General features: G+C 46.6%; 1 protein-coding gene across 12 annotated transcripts in view; it reads left to right on the top strand.

Annotated features, from left to right (window-relative positions):
• ZNF541 (zinc finger protein 541) overlaps positions 1 to 15,943 on the top strand; it is a 126,077-nt gene that overhangs the window by 77,989 nt on the left and 32,145 nt on the right. For 10 of the 12 annotated variants that reach the window (XM_077336507.1, XM_077336508.1, XM_077336503.1 and 7 more), the window contains 3 exons: positions 147 to 210; positions 8,323 to 8,465; positions 13,085 to 13,188. In XM_077336507.1, coding sequence (XP_077192622.1) covers positions 147 to 210; positions 8,323 to 8,465; positions 13,085 to 13,188 — 311 coding nt within the window. The remainder of the gene's footprint in view (positions 1 to 146; positions 211 to 8,322; positions 8,466 to 13,084; positions 13,189 to 15,943) is intronic. The other 2 variants (XR_013230898.1, XR_013230897.1) reach the window with 1 other exon arrangement.

Below are 15,943 nucleotides of genomic sequence, written 5' to 3' on the forward strand. Positions count from 1 at the left end.
CCAAAGGAAGATCCAGAATTTGAGAAAACGGCACTGAGGTTTTAAAGGGGAATGAGCAACAGGTGTCCAAAAGAAAGAGCCTGAGGAACATTCTGTGCTTTTCATTGTATTTCAATTATTTTATTGCTTTTTGTGTTAAATTTCAGATGGCATGGATGGAGCCCTTTTGTTCTCTCTTGTGAAAGATACCACCAGAATCAGTGTTGAACCGTAAGTGAGGTGATAAGTCATGATAGAAAGACTAGAGTAATAGCTTACCTAAATATGGAGATCTTTTCTTTCTTGGATGCTCATTTGTAAGATAAGAGCATCAGAAGAGCCCTAGTGCGGGTCCCTCCAGTCCAGCATCTTGTCTCAACACAGTGGCCAACCAGTCCCCCTGGAGGGCTAACCACAGGGCAGAGAGACCGAGGCCTTCCCCTGATAAGAATATAAGAAAAGCCCTGATGTGTCAGACAAGGCAGGGCCCATCTAGTCCAGCCTCTCATCTCACACAGGGGGCTGCCAGTTCCTCTGGAGGGCCAGCCACAAGGCAGAGAGGCTGAGGCCTTCCCCTGATAATATTAGAAGAGCCCTGCTGGATCAGACCAATAGTCCATCTAGTCCAGATTCCTGTCTCACACAGTGGCCAAGAACAAAAAAGCCTAACAGAAAAACAGGACCATACAGATTGGATGTCTGCACAACATGAATAACTAGTAATAGAGCCCGCTGTAGGCTGCATACAACGGGCGCTAGGCATGTTGCTGGTGGGCGGGCCGGCGGGCTGACGCGTGGGAGGCGCTTTCCGTGGGAGTTGCTGCCTTGCCGGCGGCCTGACGTGTGGGAGGCGCTTCGCGCGGCTCGCAATTGCTCCCTTAGCGGCGAGCCGGCAATCAGCTTCGCGCCTACCAATTGGCCCAGCAATTGTCAGTCTGGAGGAAGGGGCCAATCAGGCCCCTTCCTCATCACGGACAAAGCCCACCCTAACTCCTCCCACCAAGCCCTTAGTGCATTATTTAGTCCGCGGCGCCCGTGCTAAGGATAAAAGTATATGGACATTTATTGTGCACAACTTATACAATTTTAAAAATGCACAAAGCCATAGGCTTAGAAAAACAATCTTAGAAAAACATAATATACAATATACAATAGCAAACTTTAGACCTAACATGTTTCGACCTAAATTGGGTCTTCTTCAGAGGTCTAATTATAGACACACAATGATTCAGTAGAAAGTACATAAAGCAGCCAGTGTAATCAAAGGTTTAAAACTTATTTTTTAGGGTAACAAAATCAATGGAAATTGAGCCAGTAGAAAATATCCATTTGTCAAATAGTGGTCTCCTCTCTAGCTGCTTTAAAATTCTAATCAGTGCTCATGAAGCCAGGGAATATGTGAAGGCAGGTCCTAACCATTTTTCAGTTACGTTTTTTTCCTGTTCTTGTCCTTTCAAGTTTTTATCTTCTTTGTGGATTTTTCTCTCACACAATGGACAACCAGTTCCTCTAGAGCAGGGATAGTCAACCTGTGGTCCTCCAGATGTCCATGGACTACAATTCCCATGAGCCCCTGCCAGCAAACGCTGGAAGGGGCTCATGAGAATTGTAGTCCATGAACATCTGGAGGACCATAGGTTGACTACCCCTGCTCTAGAGGTCCAACAACAGGGCATAGAGGCTGCTGGACTAGGCCAGTGATGTCCAACATCCTAGTCAAACATCCTGTTTCACACTAGCTGCTGATGGACCTCTCTTCCATGTATCCATCTAATTCCCTTTTAAAGTTCTTTGTTCCTGTGGCCATCTGTACATCCTCTGGCAGCACATTCTACATTTCAATCGCACTCTGTATAAAGAAGTATTTCTTTTTGTCCTTCCTGAATCTACTGCCATTAGCTTCATCGGATAATACTTTCTAAAGTTGCCAGGGCTTTGGATATGTCCTAAACTAAATGTATTGGGGAGAGAGAAGAAGAATTAAAAGATGGGATACTCAGTCAGGCTTGAATACAAGTTGTTAGGATGTAGAGTTCATATGCTGCCAGATAAGCCGTTTCTGGGTGTAAATGAGGTAAGGGGTGAGGCTGGAAAAACAAAATAGGGACATTTATCATATTAATTAGAGCCTCTTGTGGCGCAGAGTGGTAAGGCAGCTGCCTGAAAGCTTTGCTCATGAGGTTGGGAGTTCGATCCCAGCAGCCGGCTCAAGGTTGACTCAGCCTTCCATCCTTCCGAGGTCGGTAAAATGAGTACCCAGCATGCTGGGGGGTAAACGGTCATGACTGGGGAAGGCACTGGCAAACCACCCCGTATTGAGTCTGCCATGAAAACGCTAGAGGGCGTCACCCCAAGGGTCAGACATGACTCGGTGCTTGCACAGGGGATACCTTTACCTTTACCTTATCATATTAATTATGTTTTGTAATGGCCTTTGGCTAAACTCAATAAATGTTATCGTATCATATTGTATTTATAATATGGCATGTGTATAATGTAGTCAGGAGATCTTGTCTGACATCCAGGCAACAGACATTCTGGGATGATTTGCCATTGGCTGCCACCACATCACAGCTCTGGTACCTCTTGGAGGTCACCCAAGGGCTAGTTGGGGCCGGCTCTGCTTTGCTTCCAAGCATAAGGATATTGAGGTAACATTCCCTTAATTAGCAGAGTGCTATGTGTTCCTTCTTGCAGGCAGCAAGAAAACAAACTGGCAAGCTGAGAATCTTTCTAATATGGCTACTTTATTGTAGGAAATTCAGTTTTAGATAGTATAGGCAGGGATGGCCAAACTGTGGCTCTCGAGATGTGCATGGGCTCATTCTCATATGAGCCCCTGCGAGCAGCACATGCAAGAATGTTAGGATACTGAATAATTATGTTTTAAGTGTGGTTTTATGCGTTGTGAGCCACCCAGAGCCCACTTGGTGAGGGGTAGTCTAGAAATCTGTTTATTTATTTATTTAGACTTAGATTTTTATACCACCCTTCCATATGGCTCTGGGTGGTTTACATAGAACGCCATAGGGTAATTACATAGAACATGTAATATGTAATTACCCTATGGCGTTCTATGTAAACCACCCAGAGCCATATAGAAGGGTGGTATAAAAATCTAAGTCTAAATAAATAAATAAACAGATTTCTAGACTACCCCTCACCAAGTGAGCTCTGGGTGGCTCACAACGCATAAAATTACATAGAACATTATAACCATCTTTGAGCCTCTTGTGGCACAGAGTGGTAAGGCAGCAGACATGCAGTCTGAAAGCTTTGCCCATGAGGCTGGGAGTTCGATCCCAGCAGCTGGCTCAAGGTTGACTCAGCCTTCCATCCTTCCGAGGTCGGTAAAATGAGTACCCAGCTTGCTGCTGAGGGGTAAACGGTAATGACTGGGGAAGGCACTGGCAAACCACCCCGTATTGAGTCTGCCATGAAAACACTGGAGGGCGTCACCCCAAGGGTCAGACATGACTCGGTGCTTGCACAGGGGATACCTTTACCTTTACCTTACCTAACCATCTTTAAACCGCTCACGGAGCGGTATAAATAATTGGTTAAGGGCACCCATCACGCCAGCCACACGTTCAACTTGATTTTCGGCGCTGGGATAGAGGTGGATCTGGATGCAGCCTTGGCTGTGCCATGGTCAGAGGACTATGCCTGGCTCAGGATACCACCCCCTCCCCAGTTGGGCGGGGTGTGCATTTTTGCCCGCCCGAGGAGACTCATGGATCCACATGGTTTCCGGAATGCTCTGCGGGACCCGATACCTCCTGGCGACTCATTGGCAGCCTTGGTGGAGGACTGGCAGTCCCGCCTGTCGGCTGCCATAGATGAGATAGCCCCTAAAAGTCCTCTTTACCCTCAACTCAAACGGGCCCCCTGGTATACTGGGGCGCTTCGGGAGAAGAAAAGGGAAGTTAGACGACTAAAGCGAGTGTGGTGGAAGACTCCCGGCGAAGCTGCAAGAACATCTTATTGCACGTGAAAGTGGCGAAACTTGAGTTTTTTGCCACAGAAATCACGTCCGCAAGCTCTCGCCTAGCCCAATTATTTAGGGTAGTTAGGTCACTTACCGCCCTTGAGGGGCGCCAAAATTCTAGTCAATTGGAACTTGGCTGTGAGGCATTAGCAAGCTACTTTGCAGATAAAGTCTTGTCACTTCGCCGCGACCTTCCCACGGCAGTTAATACAGTAAATGAACTGAAGGCCTGTTGGCCACCTTTTGATATGATGCTTGATGGCTTCAGGCGGCTCTCTTTATCTGAAGTGGACAAGTTGCTGGGGTCGGTGAAGGGCGACCATGTGCCTCCTTGATCCCTGTCCATCCTGGCTCCTCAAGGGAGGTGGCCAGAGGATAGGGGGGCAGCTCAGGGACATTATCAACCTCTCCCTAGGTTCCAGGGAGTTTCCTGAGCAGCTCAAGGAGGCGGTGGTTTGACCTCTACTGAAAAAATCAATGCTGGATCCGCGGGACCTGGCCAGCTACTGCCCGGTGTCGCATCTGGCATTTTTGGGCAAAGTAGCTGAAAGGGCCACTGCGGACCAGCTCCTGGCATTCTTGGAGGAAACTTCAGCACTCGATCCATATCAGTCTGGCTTTCGTCCTGGCTACGGGGTAGAGACGGTGTTGGGTTGCCTTGTTGGATGATTTCTGTCACCAGCTGGATAGGAGGGGGGGATTTGCCATGCTGGTCCTTCTGGATCTGTCGGCTGCTTTTGACATCATGGACCACAAGCTGTTGGTCCACCGCCTTGCTGGCTCGGGGATTAGGGGGCACAGCCTTGTGCTGGATACACTCCTTCCTCCAGAACCGGACCCAGAGGGTTGCTGTGGGGGATGAGTTCTCGCGTTCCTATAGACTCCCTTGTGGAGTCCCTCAGGGCACGGTTCTCTCCCCCACATTGTTCAACATCTGGTCCAACTGGTGTGGATTTTCAGGTTGGGTTGCCATCAGTATGCTGATGACACCCAGTTCTACCTCCTTATGGACGGCCGCCCAGATTCTCCCCCGGAACCATTCGCCAGCTGTTTGGAAGCAGTGACTGAATGGTTCGAGCAGAGTCACCTGAAACTCAACCCCTCCAAGACGGAGGTCCTGTGGCTGAGTCGTAGGGGGCGGGATCAGCAAGTGCGTTTACCCACCCTGTCAGGGGCACAACTTACCATTGCGTTCCAAGGCAGGAAATTGAGTGTGACCATTGACATCTCCCTGACTATGGAGGCGCAGGTCAAGAAAGTACCTGGCCAGGCGTTTTTCTATCTTCGCCAGGCTTGGCTACTAGCGCCCTACCTGTTCCCCGAACACTTGGCCACAGTGATCCATGCAACGATCACCTCCAGATTAGATTTCTGTAACTCGCCTACCCTTGTCCTTGATCCGAAAACTTCAGCTATTGCAAAAAGCAGCTGCTAGGGTCCTCACTGGTACACCTTGGAGGGCCCACATCCAGCCTGTGCTGAGGCAGCTGCATAGATTGCCGATTGCTGCCTGGATCCGGTTCAAGGCTTTGGTTTAAACTTTAAGGCCACACATGTGTTGGGACCCACATACCCGAGGGACTGCTTAACACCCTATGCTTCCTGCAGGGCCTTACGGTGAAAATGTGTTGGTCGTTCCTGGCCCCAGGGAAGCACACCTAGCCTCAACCAGCCTTTTCGGTCCTGGCCCCTACCTGGTGGAACGAGCTCCCAGGTGACCTGCGAGCTCTGCTGGATCTTTCAGTATTCTGCAGGGCCTGCAGGACGGAGCTCTTCCAGCAGGTTTATAGTTGAGGCTGGGGATGGCGAGGTAGACCGATGCCCCCCTCCCCCCGGGGTTTGAGTAGTTATCAGCAGACTTCCTTCTCCATCCCACTAGTAGTGGGGGTTTAAGAGTGGGTTTTCCGCCACGTGGGGTTTCTGTGTTTTAATGGGGATTTTAAAGATGTTGTAACCCACCACGAACCTGCTAGGGAGTGGCGGGGAATAAATCAACAATAATAAGATTAACAATTACAATTACAATAACAATAACAATAAGTGGGCAGAGAGTGGGCCCTCACCAGGACAGGACTGAGTTGCACCTCCCGTCCTGCCCCCCTGTGGATGGTTGCCAAGGGGGATGAGAACAGAGGCTTGGACAGGCTGCACCACCCCTTTTCGCTCCAGGGCTGTCCTAACTGTCGCGTCCAACTGTAACTTCCTTCACTGTGCTTTAGTTAGCGTTGCCAGCTTCCTTGTGAGGCTCTCTACCCAACCTCCCTCATCAGGAGTCTGCTATGGGGAGAGGAAGGGAAGACGATTGGAAACTGCTTTGAGACACCTGAGGCCTGCTGGGTCACTGTGGACCATTCCCAGTTCTCTCAGACCTCTCATAACCCCACATCCCTCATAGGTTGTCTGTTGTGGGGAGACAAAGGAAAAAGGTGTTTGTAAACCGCTTTGAGGTTCCTTTGGGTAGTAAACAACAGGGTACAAAAAACCCAGTTCATCTTTGAGGCTTCTGAACAGTCCCACATGGGTTCTGCGGAATCGCAGGCCTGCTTCAGAGAAATAACTAGCCAACTTAAAGACTCCGAAGAGTGCTCGCCCCTCCCGTCACAGAGTGACTTTCCCGCCCAAAGTCACGTGATGTGGGAGGAGCCAGCACTCTCCCCTCAGTCCTTTTTTTGCCCTGGTGGGGAAAGATGCTAGCCAACTAGCTCTCTTAATTTACCTCAGGTGAGAGATTTTGATTTCAAAAAGGATTTTTATGAGGAAAATGGCACTGTTTAAAAAGTGTAGCCAGTGTGTTGCCAAGATGGCACAAACTGACAATCACACGTCGTGCCTTCTTTGTTTGGGAGAAGGGCATTCTGTGACCAACTGCCCCTCCTGTAGAAAGCTTACGCCAAAAACCCAAGATGAGCAAGCCAGGCATTTGAAGGCAGCTCTCCGGGAAAAATCTCTGATGGCCTCAGAGGCTCCAGGGCCTTCTACTTCTGCTGAAAGGGCTTCCAAGCCTTAGAGGGTGGCTTCTAATACTTCTAAGCATAAGAAGATGGCCATTCCTCCTTCTAGGGGTCAATCCCCTGTACCCTCCGTGGCTTCTAAGAGAGCCAGAAGGCAGACCTCCCCCTCGCCGCCAAGATCGGGTACAGAGTCGAGAGGACGGTCTCGAGGCCGAGAAACTGCTTCTGTGTCGACCGCGGAGCATGCCGCTGTATTTCCAGCAGGGGGACCTTTGACATTGATGGAGGTGCCAGAATGGGCTTGAGAGCCTTCGGTGTTGAGAAATCTGACTTTGGCAGTGGTGGAGACGGAAATCCTCTCGTATCTAGCTGAGAATCGAAGAGACTCCTGGTCCAGTCAACATATTTTCTAAATATACTGGAGAAATAGAGTTTATCAGACAGAGATGGGCAGAGTAGTAAAATTGACGAGACCAGGTTTTGTTTAAGTTCCAGTCTAGCCAATATAATTTCTAAGGAATGCAGTTTTCAAATGTTTCTGAATATGCTAGAAAGACAGTATACCACACAGAGAAGATTTGCAGGAAATCCACCAAATTTGCTACAAATGGTCTTAAGGCCCTTCCCCTTACCCTCCTGATAGTGAAGATCAGGCAATGTTTTGTAACACCAACCCCTGAACCTTTCTTCAGGCTTCAAGAAACCCCAGAAGTGGCATGATCGTCCAGCATATGGTTGTGAAACATATCTGTGTACATGCCCACCCAGGACCCGTCCTCTTCCCACCCCCTCCAAGCCCATCATTGGCCATTTCGAGAGAGGGGAGGGGTCGACATGACCATATATGGTCATATAAGCTGATAAATGTTTTAGCAGATTTAAAATTTATATAAAAACTAACTTCCATTTGGTTAGGAAATCCTTGTGGGGCCGTTAAGAAACTAGGGTTTCCCAAAAACGTGGCTGAGAAAGCGTGTTCTAAACTATAAGATAGACATAGTAAAACTGCCCTGAGGTCTAAAAACGTGGCTGAGAAAGCATGTTGTAGACTATAAGATAAACATAGTAAAACTACCCTGAGGTCTAGCAAACTCGGGGTGAGTAAAATATTCTTTTACTTCCCTTCTTGCTCAGTGGGCCAGTTTGGAGTTGTTTTGCTTCAAGCATCACATAGGTGGTCTGTTTTCAGCTTCCCTGAGCTCCCTTTAATGTAGAAACTTTAAAGTGTATCCCAATGAATATTCTTTGCCTGTTTGCTTTGTGTTTCTCTGAATATTCTTTGCCTGTTTGCTTTGTGTTTCCCTGAATATTCTTTGCCTGTTCACTTTCAGTTTCCCTGTTCTCAGATGTGTTTCTATTGGTTGTCAGTTAAGATTTTCTTGTCCCTTCCTCCTGTTATTTCAGGCATATCAACATTGGCAGTCGTTTTCAGGCAGAGATACCTGATTTGCAAGATTGGTCATCCTTGGATAATTATGAACATCCAGCCTCATTAGTATGGAAACCATGGGGAGATATCATAATCAACAAGGAAACACAAAAAAGAGGCATGCTGACAACTCCCCTCCTCCAAGATTAACCCACCCTGTTCCTTCCCAAATATTCCTGTTAAAATGCTTTGATGTATGTTCTATTTCACTGGTTTCTTTGTTCACCACCCTGAAATGTCACAGTGAGGGACACTATATAAAATGAAAGAATGAATGAATTAATTCATTAATATTGTGGTGGGGCTTTCCTACACACTCATATTCTTCGTTTGTGTTCTTGTTGCTCAGGGGGTCAGTTCTATTCCATTTATGCTTTGCTGCCTCTAGTAGTCAATTCAATACTACATTGCCTTATCTCGGATGTGAAAGCCCGCAGTTTATATCTGCAGGAGATATGTAGGACATCAAAAGATGTAACATCGAATTTACCACTAGCGGGTGGAAAACGTGGCACAGAACCTTTTCCTCCAAAGCAACAGGAACACACAAAATGGGAAATCAAAAGCCTTTATTTTCCTTTTCATAGAAAAGGAAAATGGAGTTGGAAGGCACCTCCAGGAGGCACTCTGTGGAGTTGGAAGGCACCTCCAGGGTTATTTAGTCCAACACAGTAACTCACAACTACCTGCCCAATGATCCCTCCACCAAAAATCTCCAGAATCCAGCCTGGCCTGGAGGAAATTCACCTACCATCTCACAGTGGTGATCAGCAATTCCTTTAGTATGCAAGGAAGGGCCAGAAGAGACAAACACGGGCACATCCCTTCCTGCCCACTGACTCACAATCTGCCTAACCAGCATTTCTGTGAAATTACTATCTAGCCTCTGCTTAGAAACTTCCAAAGAAGGAGAACCCACCACCTCCCAAGGAAGCCTGTTCTACTAAGGAACCGCTCTAACTGTCAGAAACTACTTCCAGATGTTTAGTCAAAACTTTTGAATTAATTTCAACCCATTGGTTCTGTTCCAGCCTTCTGGAGCTACAGAAGACAACTCTGCTCCATCTTCTCTATGACAGCCCTTCAAGTATGTGAAGATGGTTATCATATCACCTCTTAGTCATATTCTCTCCAACCTAAACAGACGAATCTCCCTCAACCCTCAGACCAAGCTTTCCTCATACAACTTGGCCTCCAAACCCCTCACCATCTTTGTAACCCTCCTCTGGACACACTCCATGTTGTCTACAAGTTTCTTCAGTTGTGGTGTCCAAAACTGAAACTTCAAATGAGGTCTTACAGAACGGAGTAAAGTAACAACCTCCCATGATCTGGATCCCTTCTGCATGATGGAAAAGCTGATGAAAACTCACTAAATGCATTGTGGTTTTTCTGATCTCTGCACAGGAGAGTGAATTAACTCCGCAAAACTGATTTTGCTCTGCATGGTGAACTGCCTCTTTGTTGCTTTAAACGTCTTTTAAGCGTTGTTTCTGAAAGAAGCTTTTCACTGATTCATTTCTTGCCTGCTTGTCTATTAGTCATGCAGTGAAGCTCCTTGGTTATTCAGATTAGTGACTGCATTAGAGAACAAAGCATGTCACTGGCAAAACTTCAAGGGGCAGGGCTATGAATTGTTCCATTGCAGCGTCATTTTTCAACAGACTATATTCAATGCAGAACAATGATTGTAGTATGATACAGCGGTCTAAACTGGTTGTTTTTTAAACTGTTTTATTTGGCTCCGTGCATAATACCTCCTGGACACAATATTTTTAATACAACCCCAAATCACATTTGCCTTTTTAGCCACTGAGTCACACTGCTGACTCATGTTCAGAGTATGATCTACTAAGACTCCCAGACCCTTTTCACACATACTACTGCCAGGACAAGTCTCGCCCATCTTATAGCGATGTATTTGATTTTTCCTACCTAAATGTAGAATTTTACATTTATCACTATTGAAATTCATTTTAGCCCAGTTTCCTAGCCTGACAAGATCATCCTGTCTCCTGTTTCTGTCTTCTGCTGTATTTGCTACCTGTCCCAGTTTAGTTTCATTTGCAAATTTTATCAGTACCCCATCTATTCCTTCATCCAAATCAGTTATAAATGTAGATTCAAGTCTCGGTCTGAAGCAGCACAACAAAACAAAATCAGAGACCAGTGGCACATTTAAGACCAACAAAGTCTGAGTAAGATTGCTTGCACTCAAAATCTCACGTCTTGAATAAATCTTTTTTGGTCTTAAATGTGCCACTGGACTCTTTTTGTTTTTAGTTACAAATATGTTGAACGAATGAACCTCTTGTGGCGCAGGGTGGTAAGGCAGCAGACATGCTGTCTGAAGCTCTGACCATGAGGATGGGAGTTTGATCCCAGCAGCCGGCTCAAGGTTGACTCAGTCTTCCATCCTTCCGAGGTCGGTAAAATGAGTACCCAGCTTGCTGGGGGGGGGGGTAAAACGGTAATGACTGGGGAAGGGAATGACAAACCACCCTGTATCGAGTCTGCCAAGAAAATGCTAGAGGGCATCACCCCAAGGGTCGGACATGACTTGGTGCTTGCACAGAGCATACCTTTACCTTGTATCTTGAACAACAGATTCCTGAGGCACTCCACTCTCCAAGAAGATGACAAACCATTTACAAGTTCCCTTTGAGTGCAATCAGTCAACCAGTTCTCGATCCACCTAACAGTAATAGGATCCATAACACATGTAACCGTCAATAAGAATGCCAAATGGAACCTTATTATAAGCCTTACTGAAATCAAGGTAAACTATGTCCACAGCATTCCCCTGATCTAGCAAGGTAGTAACTTTCTCAGAAAAAGAGATAAGGTTAGTCTGACATGAGAGAGCTATCTTCAGAGAGCTGTGCTGACTTAGTAATTCTGTTGTTGTTAGGTGCAAAGTCGTGTCCGAACTATCGTGACCCCATGGACAATGATCCTCCAGGCCTTCCTGCCCTCTAACATTCCCATGGTACCAGTCCATTTAAGTTTGTACCTACTGCTTCAGTGACTCCATCCAGCCACCTCATTCTCTGTTGTTCCCTTCTTCTTTTGCCATCGATCGCTCCCAGCATTAGGCTCTTCAGGGAGTCTTTCCTTCTTATGTGACCAAAGTATTTGAGTTTCATATTCAGGATCTGGCCTTCTAAGGAGCAGTCAGGGCTGATCTCCTCTAGGACTGACCGGTTTGTTCGCCTTGCAGTCCAAGGGACTCACAAGAATCTTCACCAGCACCAGAGTTCAAAAGCCTCAATTCTTTGATGCTCGGCCTTCCTTATGGTCCAACTTTCGCAGCCATACATTGTAACTGGGAATACCATAGCCTAGACGCACTTCTGTTGGCAGGGTGATGTCTCTGCTTTTTAGGATGCTGTCTAGATTTGCCCTAGCTTTCCTCCCCAGGAGCAAGCGTCTTTTAATTTCTTTGCTGCAGTCCCCATCTGCAGTGATCTTGGAGCCCAGGAAAATAAAATCCTGATCTATTTGCCAGGGATTGAGAGGGCCGGATGCCATTATCTTTGTTTTCTTGATGTTGAGTTTCAAGCCAACTTTTTCACTCTCCTCCTTCACCCGCATCAACAGGCTCTTTAGTTCCTCTTCACTTTCTGCCATTACAGTGGTATCATCTGCATATCTGAGGTTGTTGATATTTCTCCCTGCAATCTTGATGCCAATTTGTGATTCCTCTAATCTCGCCTTTCTCATGATGTGCTCCGCATACAAGTTAAATAGGCAAGGCGACAGTATACAGCCTTGCTGAACTCCTTTCTCAATATTGAACCAATCAGTGATTCCATGACTGGTTCTCACTGTTGCTTCTTGACCTGCATATAATTTTCTCATGAGACAAATAAGATGCTCTGGTATTCCCATCTCTTTAAGAACTTGCCACAATTTGTTGTGCTCCACACATTCAAAGGCTTTAGCATAGTCAATGAAGCAGAAGTAGACGTTCTTCTGGTACTCCCTAGCTTTCTCCATGATCCAGCGTATATTGGCAATTTGATCTCTAGTTCCTCTGCGTCTTCAAAATCCTGCCTGTACTTCTGGAAGTTCTCGGTCCACATATTGCTTGTAAATTGTTGAGCATAACTTTGCTTGCATGAGAAATGAGTGCAATGGTGCAGTAGTTTGAACATTTTTTGGCATTGCCCTTCTTTGGGATTGGAATGTAAACTGATTGTTTCCAATCCTGTCCATTGTTGAGTTTTCCAAATTTGCTGCCATATTGAGTGTAGCACTTTTACTTCATTGTCTTTTAAGATTTTGAATAGTTCAACTGGAATGCTGTCACCACCACTAGCTTTATTGTTGCCCAGACTTCCTAAGGCCCATTTTACTTCACATTCCAGGATGTCTGGCTCCAGGTGGTTATCAGGGATGTTAAGCTCGCTCTTGTATAGTTCTTCTGTATAATTTTGCCACCTTTTTTTTTAATCTGCTTCTGTGAGGTCCCTACCATTTTGGTCCCTTATCATACCCATCTTTGCATGAAATGTTCTCTTCATATCTCCAATTTTCTTGAAAAGATTTCTGGTCCTCCCATTCTATTGTTTTCTTCTATTTGTTCATTTAAGAAGGCATTCTTATCTCTTCTAGCTTTTCTCTGGCATTCTGCATTCATTTGGGTGTAATTCTGTACTGTTGCATAAACTTCCTGTACTGTTGCATAAACTTACTTATTAACCCCCCCCCCCCAACTTTCATTCTCACTTGCAGTAACAGATCTATTGAAATTGGCCTGCTCCAGCGCAATGCCAGGGGGAGGGACCAACCTTGAACTAGCTGTACACTGTCTTCATGAGGCCCAAGGAAATATTTTGGTAAGGCATTGAACTTTAATCTCATGCTGCTGAAGATATTGGATTGTTTTGTGGGAACTGTTTTTCAGGATTCACAGTGTTTACTTATTTATTTTTATTACTATAAATATGCAGGGTTGGGAAGAATAATCAGGATAATGTACACTGGTAAAGCAAAGAAGGAATGTGATAACATCTCTTCTATCTAAATGTGAAGAACACCAAACTGACTGAAGAACAAACCATAGTTCATCTTCGTGGGTTCTGTGCAGTCCCACAAGGGTTCTGCGGAATCGCAGGCCTGCTTTGGAGATATGAATAGCTAGCTTAAAGCTCAAAAGTCTTCCAAGAGTGCGCGCCCCTCCCCTCACAGAGTGACTTTCTCACCCAAAGTCACATGATATGGGAGGAGCCAGCACTCTTCCCTCAGTCCTTTTTTTGCCGCTGGTGGAGAAGGACGCTAGCTGACTAGCTCTCTGAATTACCTCAGGTGAGGAATTTCGCTTAAAAACACATTGTGAGGAAAATGGCACTGTTTAAGAAATGTTCTCGGTGCGTGTCGAAGATGGCACAGAGTGATAATAATTAATCCTGCCTACTTTGCCTAGGAGAAGGGCATTCGATATCCAACTGCCCCTCCTGTAAAAAACTCATGCCTAAAACTCGTGATGAGCGAGCCAGGTGCTTAAAAGCGGCCCTCTGGGAAAAAGCTTTAATGGCCACGGGTGTTCCAGGGCCTTCTACGTCGACTGAGATTGTACACAGGCCTTCTGAGCCTGTGAAGGAGTCTTCTGGCTCCTCAAAGAAAAAACAGAAGAAATGGCATGTTCCTCCCTCTAGAGGTTGTTCCCCTGTGTCCTTATCAACATCTAAATGGCCAGGAGGCTAATCTCCTCACCGCCGAGATCCAGCGGGGGGTCGAGAGCACGCTCTCGGGGTCGAGAGAGCGCTTCATTGTTGGCCGATAAACACCTGACTAAATCGCCAACGAAAGTCCTGTCAGCATTGGTGGAGCCTGATCGATGTCGAGAGCCTGCGACGTCGAGAGCACTTCCCTATACGGCAGTGGAGACCGACCTTCCAGAAGTCACTGAGGCTCTCAACTCATCTACATCTCGCCGCCGACGCTAAGACCACATTGCTCACCATCATCGCTAGATGAGGATGCCCTGGCGTGGCATCGGCATCATCAGCGTATTTTGTCGTCATTGAAGGAGTTATGGATTCCCATGATGGTTCCGACATCCTGGCGCCGATGGAGTGAGGGGCCATCAACATCGACGAGGAAGGAGACGACGACGGAGGCTCGACGTCAACAACCATCGACGTTGAGATCCCGGTCGACATTGAGAGCCCGGTCTGTGTGAGCAACACAGAGACAGTGACTCACAGTCTGAGTATGCAGACTTTGGGACTGTAGCACTTTCTCCCCCCGAGGAGGTAGAGGTTGCTACAGGTCGCTCCCCCACGGATGAGAATAAGCCCTACTCGGAACAACTCATTCGTATGGCTAAATCAGAGGACCCACTTATGGAATTTTTGTATGCAGCAGATGTGGGTCCCGTGGCATTCCCATTAATAAGGCCTGTATCTGAAGTGTTGGAGTGCACCTGGCAGACATCAGCCTCTGCTTCCCCAACATCAAAAAAGATTGATCATTTATATAGGGTGCAGGAGGAGGAGTGTACCTACCTTTACAAGCACCCTAGTGCATCTTCTGTGTTCAAAGCCATCCTTCCTGGGACGGGACGCTCGGAACAACATTCCGCACCTTTGGACAAGGAGGGCAAAAGGATTGACGCCTTTGGCAGGAAGTTGTACTCTTCCTCAGCCATGGGCATAAGGGTAGCTAACCTTTCTACGATCATGAGCCGCTATCAGGCCATGTTGTGGGAAAAACTGGAGCCCTTTTTAACATTAGTTCCTGAAGAACAGAGGCCTTTCTTACAAGCCCTAGTTTCTGAAGGGAAAGAGCTGTCGAAACAACAGGTTAAGTCTTCCAGACACAATGTGGATTCTCTAGGAAGGGTTATGGCGACTGCAGTTGTTATGCGTTGCTATTCCTGGTTTCTCTTCAGATCGCATAAATCTTTTGCCTTTTACTAAAGACCGTTGCTATTCCTGGTTGAAATCTTCCACCCTGTTGGGTGATATCAGAACAGCTCTAGAAGATTTACCCTTTGACGGGGTTGATCTCTTTAGCCCAAAAGCGGATGAGGTATTGGAGAAGATGTGTAAGTATCGTCTCCAAGCCAAGTCCTTGGGAATTGCCGGTACCTCGTCAACATAAAGCCGCCCCAGACAATGGAACCGCACTTTCTACCATCCCCAATCTTTCAGTTCTAGATTCGATAATAGAACCAGAGATTTCTCTCCAGCTCCGAGATTTAGGCTACAATCTCGCAGTGGGGGGGGCGAGGAATCGTTGTGTGGCAACCAATAGGGATGCTCGTGACTGCCAAACACAGTCCCAACGACTGTCCTTTCCCACTTGCCCGGTTGGCTTGTTATCTGCTCATTTTGAAAGTTGGTGTTCTATTACACAAAATTCTTGGATTCTGTCCATAATAAAATCCGGTTATTATTTGGAATATGTGGAGCCTCCTACATTTAACGCTCCTCCTGCAGAGTGGGATACGGAGAACCCTGAAGTCCTGGCAGAGATAACAGAGCTCTTGAATAAAAAGGCCATTAAGTGTGTGGGTCCTTCACCCCCACTACTCAAGGGTTCTATTTGAGATATTTCCTGATACATAAGGAGGTGGCAAGAGACCTG

Source organism: Paroedura picta, chromosome 5, assembly GCF_049243985.1.
Source record: "Paroedura picta isolate Pp20150507F chromosome 5, Ppicta_v3.0, whole genome shotgun sequence".
In the NCBI taxonomy this organism is placed as follows: Eukaryota; Metazoa; Chordata; class Lepidosauria; order Squamata; family Gekkonidae; genus Paroedura; species Paroedura picta.